The 13,998-nt window shown below is 42.6% G+C and overlaps 1 protein-coding gene across 1 annotated transcript in view; it reads left to right on the top strand.

Annotated features, from left to right (window-relative positions):
* The first annotated feature begins 237 nt into the window (after positions 1-237).
* Positions 238-13,998, top strand: part of MINDY3 (MINDY lysine 48 deubiquitinase 3) — a 397,126-nt gene continuing 383,365 nt past the window's right edge. Inside the window, exons 1-2 of the mRNA XM_039877468.1 lie at positions 238-257; positions 1,897-2,059. Coding sequence (XP_039733402.1) covers positions 250-257; positions 1,897-2,059 — 171 coding nt within the window. The 5' untranslated portion in view covers positions 238-249. The remainder of the gene's footprint in view (positions 258-1,896; positions 2,060-13,998) is intronic.

The raw sequence follows: 13,998 nt of genomic DNA, 5'->3' as shown, positions 1-13,998 counted from the left end.
CTGGTGATGCAAAAGTTCATGACATGAAATAATTTGCAATTTTGCTGAGAGGTTAGTTTGAGTCCTAGGGACTGGTGAACAGGACTCAGCCTCTTAGAGACTAATGTGGCCAGAAGCCAGTCTGCAGTCCAGGATGTGTGCGTTTGGGGCTGAGGTGGGGCTCAACTTACAATCTTATCTGTGTATGGAAATTTTTTTCTTCTGCCAGAAAGTAGATAAATGATGCCTGAAATGAAGACAACTTCTAGAATGATGAGGTAAGTGAAGGAGACTAAAAAAGTATTAGTTCTTAGCCAGAAAATAGACCTTTTGGATAAAGAGTGAAATGTTAAATTCATTGGTGACTAGAATCTATGATATAAACAAGCCAACCATATGTTCTTTGTGAAAATTAGTAAAAGCAAAATTTGTGAAATGGATTCAGTAAGTGTTTCAGCCAGGACAGAAGCTGCTTATCAAGTGAGAGTTGGATCATTTACATATAATGTTGCAGTGATATGAAACTACATTGTACAGGGAAAATGATTCATTAAGATGGCCTTTATGAATTTGGGGATTTTCAAGGGTTTCAGGCGCACTCTCTCATGAATTAAAGGATCTATCGTTATTTAATGAACTCACAAAGAGTTGGCATCTGTACAAACAAGAGATGGAGATCGACCTATAAAAAAGAATTAATTAGGCTATTAACACTGGCAGAATTTAAAGGGAGAGGACACGCTGTCCTGTGGTTGAAGTACTCGTGTCTTTGTTCTTTCTTCAGAAGTCCCCTTCACGTTTCATTCCCCTCCCCCTGTACTGTTAGTCCTTCTCCCTCGATTCTCCTGCCAGCCATGGTCGCCTGGGAATGTTCTGCCGTTAACAAATGCCTTTCTGCTTAATGTTCTCCCTGAAAGTTCAGAAAATGACATAGACAGTGTCTGATGATTAGCTCGCACAGCGTGACCAGTGTCAACACCGTTCCTACAGTTTGCATAATTTTATAGACAGAATCCGTTTTCATTAAATACCATCAGACTCATTTCCTCTGGATCAATGGGCAAGTTGATAACAATTGTGAGTTGAGTATGTAGACAGAGCCTCTTCTAGGAGCAAATCTGTGTTATCTAAATAATGGGAAGGTAGCCGCCTAATAGCTGATTTGTTAACTGGTGTGTTTCATTCCTGGCGTTCCCTCACACCTCGTGCCTTGCCTTGATTCAGTCCGTGACATGCCACTGGTTAATAAATTAAAATATTATCCTGCCACATTTGGATCAGTTGCTCTAAACTCAGAACAAGAGTACAGTTCTCCACTCTGGCATTTTAAAAGCCGAAGAGCAAGCATAAAATCTTTTGGTTTGGAGGAATGTACAATTAGGCAGTTTTTCTTACTCCTGGGAATGAAGGTCATCTTGGCCCAGGGATGGAAAAGGACAGTTGGAGTGGAAGCAGAGAGGAGCCGAAGTACGTGTCTCTGAGAATGGGGTCGTTTCTCTACCCCTGTGCCGGACTGAACATCCCTGGACGGGGAAGGAGATGGGATGAAAGAACCTAAGAGAGTCTGGGGGAATCTGAAAGCAGAGAGGAGTATCGCCCTGTTCTTCCAAGGTAGAACCCAAGGACCCGGCGTGCCCTCCGGTTGCTTGCCCTGTGCGCATTGTGTTTAGAGCTCCATGCACCGACTCGTCTGCTCGGCGCGTAGAGCAGACCTGCCTTGTGGCAGGCGCTGTGCTTAGCGCTGGGGATACCAATGCGTAGACACGTGGCCCAGGAGCAGAATCTGTTGTTCAGCAAACCTCCTTGCCCACAGTCACCCCGTCAGGCTGGCGGAAGGTCCATCCCTCCATTGTTCAGGATGAAACCTTGGCATCATCTTCCTCTCACCTCTCTCTCTCTCTCCCTCCCTGTGTCTAGTCCAACAAGAGATGCTGTCGGCTCTACCTTCAGAATATATCCAGAGTGCAGACACTTCTCTGTCTCCTCCACGACAGAAATAGCTCCCAACGGGAGTTCGTTGCTCCAGCCTTCCTCCCGCGGTGCGTTTTCAGCACAGCGACCGGAGCGGTCCCTTTACAGCGTGAGTCAGATTTGTCACCCCTCTGCTCATAACTTCCCTTTGTACTCGGAGTAAAAGCCCAGCCCAGTCTGCCTGTCCTTCCTGATGCCTTTCTGATGGCATCGCTTGCTTTTCTCACCCTTGCTCACCCCACTCTGCCTCAGTGGCTTTCTGCTATCCCTTGAGTAAGCTGCTCCCGCCCTCGGGCTTTGGTACCTGCCACTCTCTCTGCCTGGAATACATCCCACCTGTCCGCACGACTAACTGCTTCACCGCTCCCGAGTCTGCTTAGATACTACCTTCTCGATCATCTCCATTGTGCCAAGCCTACTCGACATGCCCAGCCACCACCCACAGCCTGAACTCCTAGGTCTTCTTTACCCTGCTCCGAGTGGCTTTATGAGGTCACACAAGCAGTAAGGGATGAACTTTCCAGCTAGATGGAGGTCACGACAAGACTCATGCTTCCTCACTAAACTGCACTGCTGCGCCTCACTCTGTGCTGACTCTTGGTTGCACAGATGTAACCTGTGACACATTTCAAGTTGTCTTCTACGCCGTCAAGCGGTGCTGTGGTAACAACCGTAGGCATCTCAGGAATATCAAGTGCCAATGTGAGCTTATAAAATACAGCACAGCTATGAAGGAGTAGTTAGATCTTAGGGCTATGAGGGTATGTTTTTGCCGTTCTGAGATGGGTTTAGTCATTTTTCCAGAGAGAGCATGCTGAGTGCAGACAGGGGGATTCTCTGTCTGTATGGGTCAGTATGAGCCCTGCTTCATATTGTCCTTGCTCTGAGACTCAGGCTAAGAAGGACCCCAACCACGGGAATCCCACTGGGGCCTATGGCGAGGACTTGGGAATGAAGCCGATTATGCACACGCGTGACAGGCTTCTGCCCAGAATCGATACACATTAGTTCTGCTCCGTCTTCATTGGCTAAAATATGTCAGATGGTTTCATCTGACTTCCAAGGGACGTGTAGCTTTCCATGTACTTAGGATGAAGAGAACTATAAATATAAGCGAATGACACTAATGAATACCATTACTTTAGTAGGAAATTAAGATTTTTGCTAAGCAGATCAAATGTTAAAAGTTTTCATATCTGAAATAATGCCAATGAGTGTGGGAGAAAGCAGAGATCCATAAACGCCTTCAGAACATGTTTATGTTAATATTACCTGATGTAGTCATTACAAAAACGGTCTTGTCTGACTCCTTTATTACTCCATCGCGTATTTGGTTAGTGAGAGCCTTCTCTAAACATTTGGCATTGGCAAACTGAGGCATTCTACACTCCAAAGTATTGGGTATTATTTAATATCTTGTGGAATTGTCAAGTCAAGATCTAAAGAAAATTTAGTCAAGTTAGAAGTAGCATTTATACGACCGTGAATGTTGTGAGTTCTTCTACATGGAGAGGCAGCATGGAAACAAGCTAGCCAAATTGGAAATTAAGAGTAATGGAGAAATCGAATGTGAGTAAACTTGGCTCTTTGTGTGTGTGTTTGATACAAAGGCAAATCCTGTCCTCAGTGACCCTTACACAGTTCCCACCACCATAACAGGTGCTTTGTTAGGACGCGTAAATGCACCTTATGGTATATCCCTCCAACCCCAGGGACGTGGGTCACTGCTAGAAAACACGAGGGAGATTGGCAAGGGCTCTACACCTATGACCCCTCTGCATGGGCTGCAACCCACAGGGGACTGTGCACACATAATGAGGTCCGGCTTCACTCACCATCACAGCCACCGGCTGCGTAAAGGCTCCAGGACCTCAGGGCTCGTGCTCATTTTACCGCTGCTTGTCTCCGGCATCTTAGGAGGGGACGAGCGAAGGGACTGAAGGCAGCAGCGCCTCCCGCCTCCATCCAGGGGCAGCAAAGGACCGGACTCCATTCCACGATTCCGCTTTCAGCCTGAGCACGTCGTACGTGCTGGTATCACACTCCCAACCCTTGAGCTTCTCTTTGCGTGGATCGCTGATGCTCAAGGGACCCGGTATGCAATGGGAGGTCAAGGTCAAGATGATTCTGAGGTTAGTCTACCCGCCTCCCTGGACTGCGGCATAGCGTACAGTAGGATGGATGTGACTCAGAAGTGCTGGTCAGAAGTCGTGGAGTCTCTTCAGATCAGTGGCGCTTTTGACGAAAGAGTTGTCTACGTTAAATCCTTTTTTATAAAGAGCACACGTAGACTATGTCAGTGGTTCTTGCTTGTCCTCTGACTTGGATTACGTTTCAGCTGATGGGGGCAATAGCAGGAAATCAGAGTGTAGGAAGAGAGAAAAGTCTCGGTATTTATTCTGCTGGCTCCCTCTCCCTACTCACTGAGGTGGGCGCTGGGCTCTGTTTCTCTGTCAAAGACCACTGCTCCTGCTGCCCAGCCCTCCCCACAGCAGCGGCCGTCACCGAGTTCCAGGAAGGGCTCCCACGGTTCGCCCCTTCCGTCCTAGGCCCCGTTTCTCTCCGTGGCTTGTCCCCAGTGCTTCATCAGCCTCTCTTTGTTACTCTTAACGCTGCCTACTGTTTTGCAAACAATCCCTTTAAGAAGCTTCCTTCAACTGCCCTGTTTGAATGCATCCTCTGTTCCCTGCTAGGCCTCTGGCTGATACTGGATGATTTGTACCTTTTGTCCGGACGCTTAGTGTAGCTGGAGAGAGACCGAGCGACTGGTGGAGCTAGACCCCTCTTACATCCTACGAACGGACTTTCTTGAGCTCCACAGAGAATTTGTCGGTTGGAGGAATCGATGGGGATTTTTCTGCTCTGTATCTAGTAGTGGGAGGCATATTTAGTGCCTCCCTATATGCCAAGGAGGACATTGAATTGCTTATCCCCTTTGACAGCATATTCGTTTTCTATCGAAGCTGTTATAAAGTACTCAAAACTTAAGCTACTTAAAACAACGCAAATTTATTATCTTAGCGTTCTGGATGTCAGAAATCCAAAATGAGTCTCACTGGACCAAAATGAGTCTCACTGGTCTAAAATGACCATGCCAGTTTGGCTGAATTCCTTCCGGGGCTCTGGGGCAAAACCCATTGTCCAGGCTGTTCCAGTCTCAGAGGCGGCCCTGTTTCTTTGGTTCATGGCTCCCTTTCACCTTCCCAGCTGTCAGTAGTAGGTTGGGTCTTTCTCACATAGCATCACTCTGACTCTAACTCTTCTGGCTCCCTCTTTCACTTATAATGACATTGAGCTCTCCTGGCGAATCCAGGATAATCTCCCCCATCTCAAGGTCATTTGATTAGCAACCTTCATTTCATCAGCAGCCATCATTCACCCTTGCCATGTAACATACCATATTTTCAGGTTCTGGGGACTGAGACCTTGGCATCTTTGGGAAGCGATTTTTCTGCCTACCACACAGAGCTGGAGTCTGTAGAAGGGGGTACAACTCTGTGAAACCAGCCCTTATGTTCCTGTCACTCTGTGTCGCGCAAACACAGAGGCAGGATGAAGAGTATCATCTAGGCGTTCGGGGACTTTAATGAGAGCGAGCCCGTGGATTCTGAGAGCTGCTCTAGTAACCAACTAGTCATGAGACCTTGAGAAAGCAGGGGTTATACCAAGCAAACTCTGAATTTTCTTCTAACTCAGACAGTGACTGTTTAATATGTAAAGGAAACATTTTAAATTCTAGTACTGCAAAAGAGGGCTAGGATTTCTGTTATTTATTTACGATTTCAGTAGAAAAGATTCAAAGTTCATGACCAATGTGTGCCAACACTCTGCAACACATTGTCTTTCTAACACTACTTGTAACACATTCAAAGCAAGACTTACGGACCAGAAGGAGTGGTGACATTGGCATTGACCTGTGAAACTTACCTACTATCAGAGCGACTTTGCTAGAAACTTGGTCTGCGTTTACTCAGGGAGTTCATTCTCTCTGCTTAAGACCAGAACACGCTATCGAAATAGGAATGGACTGGTTTATACTCCGTAATAAAAAGCTTTTTCTGGGGCATAGAAATCAGTTTTCATTTCCAGCCTCCCCGATGGGATCCAAAACCAACGTGAAAGTGTGAAAACGACAAAAACAATCCCAGAGCATCCCAAGAAGAAGTGAAAAGTCTTTTCCGGTTCTCTAAACGCATGGTATGTAGATTGCATGACGTGACGTGAAGGCCGCTGATGCACACAGAACTAAGGCCCTTGTTCTAAACTCGTTGAGATTCCGAGTCACATATTCGGTGCTGAGATAACTGCTAGGACTTTGGAACACATATTTTTTGGGGGAAAAGTGATATCAGACCTATTTCCACAATCACGTATTTTTCTCCCTTCCAAAAACCATAGTAATGACCTTTTCTAACTACATCAAACTGCATTCGTGCCAAAAATTTGCAACGGCATATGTTGATTCAGTGCCTTAGTCACTCCACGACTCGCTATTCCATTAGAAATGAAGTCAGCCCTGAAACAGGGTTTGAATTTGACCCTCCGAGCAAATTTTAATGCGGTCAGTGGCACTGCCTGTGCCACAGCTCAGGACCCCACCTCCTGGTCGGCATGCATGACGTTCCTTCGAAGCATCTTGTCAAATTCAAGAGAAGGAAGAGACCACAAAGGACATAAGAGACGAGGCCAGGCCTCCATCTCATCTGTAATGTTAACACATTCAAGCGCTGGCATGCAGACGTGTCGTGAGTGGTGACTACGTCCTTGGGGGTTTGGAGGTTGCCGGGTGACCCTAGTGTTGGTACTCCGACTTTGAGGGTGTTCCCTGCATCTCAAAAAGCAGACGAGATCCCACCTTCAAGTATCCTCTGTGCTGTTGATTGACACACCATCCATCCTTTCAAGCCCATCCTCCAAGAAGTATTCTCACATCTGCCGAGAAGTGATCTTTTCCCCTTTTGTAGTCTCACGGCGCTCTTTACTGCTTTTATGAAATGAAAACATTTGTTTGTGTGTATATGCTCATTTCTCTACTCAGAAGTAACATTTCTAGAGAGAAGGAAGTAATTTTAGGTATCCTGCTTTTTCCTGTTGTCCGTTTCATGCTAAAGAGGATTTATCAAATGAAAACAGAGAATACATTAATTCTTGTTAGATGAATAAGTGAGAGTTGTAATAAGAACTTAGAGTATAAAGTGATTGCCTCCTCTTAAGATGATAAGGGAAGGTTTTATGGAAGAATTAATATTTGATTTCCTTTTGAGATTATTCTAAGAGTAGAGTCCTCGCTAATATGTCGAATTCGTGGCATAGGAAACTACAAGAGTTATACATCTCTGAAGAGACATCCATAGGTATTATTATGTCCCGCCCCCCAAACCACCCCCGCCCCCCGGCCTCTCACCCATTCCCACACACAGAGCAAGGACTTCTGACTTCTAGGGTTTAGTATAGTGCCCGGCACTAAAGATAGTAAAAGATGAATGAATGATTGAAATGCTTTGATGAAAAAAATTCATCCTGTCAGACAAAAATAAAATGAAGATTTATTAAGACCTCCATGACAAGAAATTTCACATTTTCTAATTTCACTCCTTGCAACAATGCTGTCAGGCCGACATTATTCCCAGCATCTTTACAGGTGGAACCTTCAGCTCAACGAAATCAAGAAACTTGCCCCGGTCACCCAGTAAGCGGAAGAGTGGTGATGGGGACTCAAATTCAGGTCTTGCTCCTCTTGGTCTTTCTGTTTGTTATACAGAAGATGTGGGTAAAGCAGGTGACACAGGTATCTCTCCTTGTCTAGTTGCTTCATATTGTAAAACAGCATCACTCTTCTGATTTTTAACCTTGCCTGCCATGAAACAAAAACGTCTTAGATGTCACCTTAAGAGGCTGCTGTGGCCCTTCTTTCGAAGGTCCATGAGTCTCCCATCTCCTGCAGACCCTCTGGGTTTAAAGAAGTGTTCATGAAATTTTTCCATTTTGTTCCCTCTGCATTATTTCAAACCTTGTTTCATTTTTACTCTAACACATTCTCTGGTATTATATATATAAATAAACTAAATTCAGTGCTGCTTGTGCATCCTGATTGGCCAGACCAGATGGAGTGATTTCTGAACTAGAATTGAAAATCAAAACACAAGTGCTTTTTAAAGAGGTGGAAGTTTAGAAACAACTGTTCATGGCAGACTTAGCTTTAATTCTGAGTGAGTTTGGGTTTGTTTTCAAGCCATGTTTGATGATGGCATATTGGAATCTCCACCCTTAAGCTACTATATATGTATCACACATCTATATTGCCCTTGGCAAGAGGAGAGCATAGCTAGAGCTGAGCTGGAGTTTTGCAGGGCAATGTGGCTGCTATTATCGTCATGGTAGAAGTGACAGTTGTTTTTGCTTTTGACTTTTAAAAGCCCGTATGCAGAAACCAAGTGCTATAAAGTCCCTTTGTTGAAGAGGTTCTGGGAGGTCCCAGAAGAAGCAATGCTAAAGAGTATTCTATGCTAATTTTCAAATACTTGATATGATTTAGACTCCTTATGTGAGTTATCTCGTTTAATCCTCAGGATAATCCAATGAAATCAGCATTACAATTCCCGTTTTACAGAGGATAATGAGAGTTTAAGGGTCATAAAACTAGTATAGAGAGGGGCAGATTTAAAAACTAAATTTGTGACTTCAGAACCCTTAATTCATTGCAATACCAGTTCTGAGCTCACTACCAGGAGTTTTAGATTAATCAGAAGACAGGTTTGCTCTGTCAGAGAATAGAGAAGGAAAGGCATAGCATACATTTCTAAGTGAGGAAATTTGTGTTCTGTGATATATAAAGCTTAGAGATATCCAGTGCTTGTCTTCACTTTTCAATGAGACCAGACAAAGGATGTCATAGAATAGGACAATGTAATAATGATGAAAGACATGGGAAACATGTGGCATAATAGCTTGTACTGTGTATAGGATTTGGATCTAGAAAGTTCAAGAGGTTGACTTCTGCTTTTTTTTTTTTCCTAGCTTTATTACTTTAAGCAAATTATTTACCTTATTTACCTCTGTTTCTCCCATAAATGAGGATAATACAGTCAATAGTAATTATTTGCGGCTTCTGAATTTCCAAAATCGTTGACTCACTAAAATGTATGTATTTTTTAAACCATTTTAAAGGCATGATTAATATGTAAAAAGCTGTCCATATTCAATGTATACATTTCGCTGAGTTTGGAGATACATAGACACCTGTGAAACCACCACCACCACCAAGACCGTAAACGTATCTATCACCTTGCAAAGTTTCCTCCTACTCTTGTTACTTTTCCGTAAGAACATTTAACATAAAATCTACCCTTTCAGCAACTTTAAGTCTCCAATGTAGCATTGTTAGCTGGAGGCGCGATGCTGCGGAGTAGGTCTCCAGAACCCGTGTATCGTGTGTAACTGAAATCCTCTACTTTTCAGCCATCATCTCCCCATCTCCTCGTCTTCCCAGCCCCTGGCAACCACCATGACTCTGCTTCTCTGAATGTCTGTTTCAGATCCCATGGATAAGTGAGATTCTGCCTGACATTTCACTTAACATAGAGCTCACCAGGTTCATCCATTGTCATTTAAATGGCAGGATTTCCTTTTTTTTTTTAAGGCTGAATGATATTCCATTTTATGTATATACCACAATTTCTTTATTCATCTGTCAGTGGACATTTAGATTGCTTCTATGTCTTGGCATTTTTAATAATGTTGCAGCGAACATGGGGGTGCAGTTATCCTTTTGAGATCCCAACTTCAATTCCTTTGGATAAATACCCAAAATTGGGGTTGTTGAATCATATAGTGCTTCTGCTTTTATTTATTTATTTTTTTTTGAGGGGATTCCATACTATTTTCCATAATGGCTATACCAATTTACATTTTAATTAACAGTTTCTAAGAGTTTTCTTTTCTCCATATCCTTGCCAACACTTATTATTGCTGTTGTTACTTATGGACATTTAAAGAAGTATGAGGTGATATCTAATCATGATTTTGATTTATATTTCCCAATGATTACTCGTGTTGAGCACCTTTTCATATATTTGTCGGCCTTTGTATGCCCTCTTTGGAGAAATATCTATTCATATGCTTTGCCTCTTTTTAAATTGGATTATCTTTTTGTTTTTGCTATTTATTATATGAGTTCCTTGTATATTTTGGAGATTAACCCCTCATCACATATATGGTTTGCCAATATTTCTTCCCAGTTTGTAGGTTGCCTTTCTATTTTGTCGACTGTTTCCTTTACTGCGCAGAAGCTTTTGAGTTTGATGGACTCCCATTTTTTTTTTTTTGTTTGTTTCCTGTGCCTTGGTGTCATATCCAAGAAATCGTTGCCAAGACCATCATCAAGGAACATCTCCCTATTTTCTTCTCGGAATTTTATGGTTTCAGCTCTTAAGTTCAAGTCTTTGATCCATTTTGAGTTAATTTTTGTGTAGAGCGTAAGATAAAGGTCCAGTTTCATTATTTTGCATGTGGATATCCAGCTTTCCCAGCACCGTTTATTGAAGAGACTGTCCTCTCTTTATTGTGCATTATTGAAACGTTGTCAAAAATTAGCTAACCATATACACATATGTTTATTTCCAGGCTTTCTCTTCTGTTCTGTCTGTATGTCTGTTTGTATGCCAGTATGATACTGTTTTGACTACTGTAGCTTTGAAATACAATTTGAAATCAGGTTTTGCTCTTGCTCAAGATTACTTTAGGATTGTTTTTTCTATTTCTGTGAAAAATGCCATGGAATCCTGATAGGGATTGCATTGAATCTGTAGGTCGCTCTGGGTAGCACGGGCATTTTAACAATATTAAGTCTTTCCATAAACCTTAGATATCTTTCCGCATATGTGTGTCTGCCTAATTTTTTTTATCAATGTTTTATAGTTTTTTGGTGTACAGATGTTTCACTTCCTGGTTAAATTTATGCCTAAACATTTTATTCTTCTTGATGCATATTACTCCAAAATTATTGCTTGCGAGACTTTTGAGTTTACAGAGCTGCAAATATTGTGAGTTCCCGGGTGTGCCCATTCTCTTTCAGCCGAGGTTAAGCATTTATACTGCAAAAAAATGGCCATGTTCTACCTTCCTGTTTCAGCTCTCGTGCTAGAAACGAGTGTCATTTTCCTGGTCTATGCAGTGGCAAGTCTTCCGACATTTTTGTGCTTTTTCTGTGTGTGACTTTGCCCTTCAAAATGGCCCCTCAGTGTTCTCTAGTGATCCTAAGTTTAAGAAGCCCGTGATGTACCTTACAAGGAAAATGAGTGTTTGCTTAGCTTTGTCCAGGCATGAGTGACAGTGTGTCAACTGAGAGTTCAGTGTTAATCAGCAGTCCAGTGCATTCGGCCAAAGGAGGAGAACATTTCGCATCTGTGTGGAAGGCCACCCCAGAACATGCTAAGGGAACGTCCTCGGCGTGCGCTGATGCCTGGAGAAGGTGGAAATGCAGATAAATATGTGGGTTCATGAGTGAATTTACAAAAGCTTAGCCCCAAATATTTCCATCAAGGGTCGAAGAATGCTTCCCCGATCTTTAAAATTACTTTCTCAGGTTATAGTGCTGTCTTTTAAAGAATTTATAATCTATTGGGGAATATATTTAGAAGGGGTAGATTTGGGCAAATATGTGGGTCACTGCCCTAGACTGAGATGATCTCAGTCATGGGGTGGTGATAGGGTCCAGAGAGATGGTCCAGTTGGAGGAATCCTGCCACCCAGAAGAGGCAGGAAAGCGCTGAGTGCCTATTATGGGTTGGAGGACACAGGTCAGGAGGTGAGGAAAGCACACACAGGTGGGCAGTAAGAGTCTGAAAAGACAAGGTTGCTTTATTTCACAGCTTTGCCCAGAGTATTGCCAAGATTTACAAGAATTTATTTTATTGGCACGCCTCATAGAACGAAAATTCAGTCCCTTTGGCCCCACATCAGTCACGATTGTTTAGAATCGGTGCTAAACGCTATCCGTGTCTTATCAAATCGCTTTCCAGTCATTAATGAAACAATTACTCACATTGAAAATGTGTCTCTTAGGAGAATGTTTGGGGAAAAAAAAAAAAATCGTAAAGAACATAATCCTCATTAAGAACTATTAGTCCAAGTGTGACAAGCTTCATTTCGGCTTGGAGAAAACAGAGATGCGATTTGGTCTTTAGTCAAAATAAATGGGCGATGACACATTCCACCCTCTGAAAGGTTCCAAGGCGGGCGGGATAAAAGGAGATCTGCAGATGGTACGCTGAGCAAAGGATTCTAATGAATCCAGCGCTGCTACATAGCAACGGCAGCAGCATCTTATTCGTTGGAATGAGTTATTTGAGTTTTTCACTCTCTCAAAGGGTTTATGTCCTGATCTTTATGCAACGGTGTAACTAATGATTACCAAGGAAAAAAGCCTTGGAAAAAAAAGGACTTACTAACAAAGGTAACAAGACCCGAAATGATTAAATTTGGGAGAAGGCTGATGGAGTTCTTTAGTCAGGATTTCGTCATGCCCAAATGAGGACTGTCCAGCAGATAGTAACTAGCTATTCTTCCTCTGTGTGGAATATAGTAATAGATTTCAAAGGATGTCAGCCTGAACGACAATAGGAATTACTGGGGTGGGTTATAAGAAAGAACTTCTCGCCTCTTTTGGCAGGAAAGACTAAAATAATTTAGCAAAGATGTACAGTCTCATTCCCCTAAGAGCTTTTCCTGTTCCTCCCCCAAATTAGAATTACATAGGTCTGAGAGATAGAGGAATACTCTTAGCCGAAGATAGGAAACCAAATGATGCTTCGATGTCTCTGTTTTCAATAGGGTTGGTTATTGCAGTCAGTGTAGTGTGCTCAATGCTATATAAACTTACTACTATTCTAAGACTGTATGGCTTTATTCTTTTTATGAGAAAGATCTCAAATTAGAGGTTGAAAATGTAAAAATAACAATTCCCTTAGCTCTGAGGAATTCTTAAAGCATATCTATTTTTCTTACCTCCTATAACCACAAGTTCATTATTAGCAAAAGCAATTTTATTCACATTTCCTCGTCAGCTTTCTCCTTCTTTGTCTCCTTCCTTTTTCCCTTTCTGCCTTAATCTAACCCATGCAGAGTGGTTACTTGAGGGAACGGTTTCATGAATAAAGACCATATCCTTTGCTCAAGAGCCTTAGTGTGTGATTATAGATTAAAGCTTTCATTTTGAAAGTCATAGCAATATACAGCCATAAAAGGAGCAGTAGCAGGATTATTTTAATTACCGCATGTAGAAGCATAAGAAAGATTCAAGACAAATACAGCGCTGTAGCTCTGCTTGTCTTGGTATTCATGCGGGAGCCCAATGGCCACCTCCTGGGGGAAAGTCCCAGAGGTTATTCCTGTGCCAGGTTTTGTTTGCACTGATCCTGTGCTTCTCATTGTCCTGAGGTTCTGTCTTTTGGTTTTGCTCTAGACCCCATACTTATTAAAAGGCACCGTGGCCTTCTAATCCTTCACTATAGGAACTTACCATGTGCTCCTCAACTGCCATTTCTAGGTGATCTACAATACATGTGCCCATGCAAAACGTGGAATGTACACTGAAAAAGGACTTGTTGTTTATCTGAAATTCAAATTTAACTAGGCATCTGCTCTGTGTTTTTATTTGTTAAAGCTGGCTGGCAACCCTACAGCTAGATGGTAATTTCATTAATTTAATCATGTTAAGTGTGATGATTTCAAATAGGTGATGTCTATTGCAGCCCCTTAGAGTGAATACTGAACTTCCTCAAAAAAATTTGGGGCAAATGCAAACTTTAACTTAGAAGGATTAATAGTTTAAGAGTGAACAGATACCTTAAAGAGGCAGAATGGGCTTGGTTTTGTTAGCTAACCAAACAACAGTTTTTGTGATTGTATTTGTTTCTACCTGCAAAACTAAAAAGGAAATGTCTGAAGGCAGGTGGCTCCCTGTGAACCCCAGGGCAAGACGGGGGAGGGCGGGGGCGGGGCATGTACCATGTTGATTATTGAATGCTCTTAATGGGGGTGATGCAAGTG

Source organism: Pteropus medius, unplaced genomic scaffold (assembly GCF_902729225.1).
Source record: "Pteropus medius unplaced genomic scaffold, Ma_sr-lr_union100, whole genome shotgun sequence".
In the NCBI taxonomy this organism is placed as follows: domain Eukaryota; kingdom Metazoa; phylum Chordata; class Mammalia; order Chiroptera; family Pteropodidae; genus Pteropus; species Pteropus medius.
The sequence above is the reverse complement of the archived record's forward strand: the minus strand, read 5'-3'. Positions and strand labels throughout refer to the sequence as shown.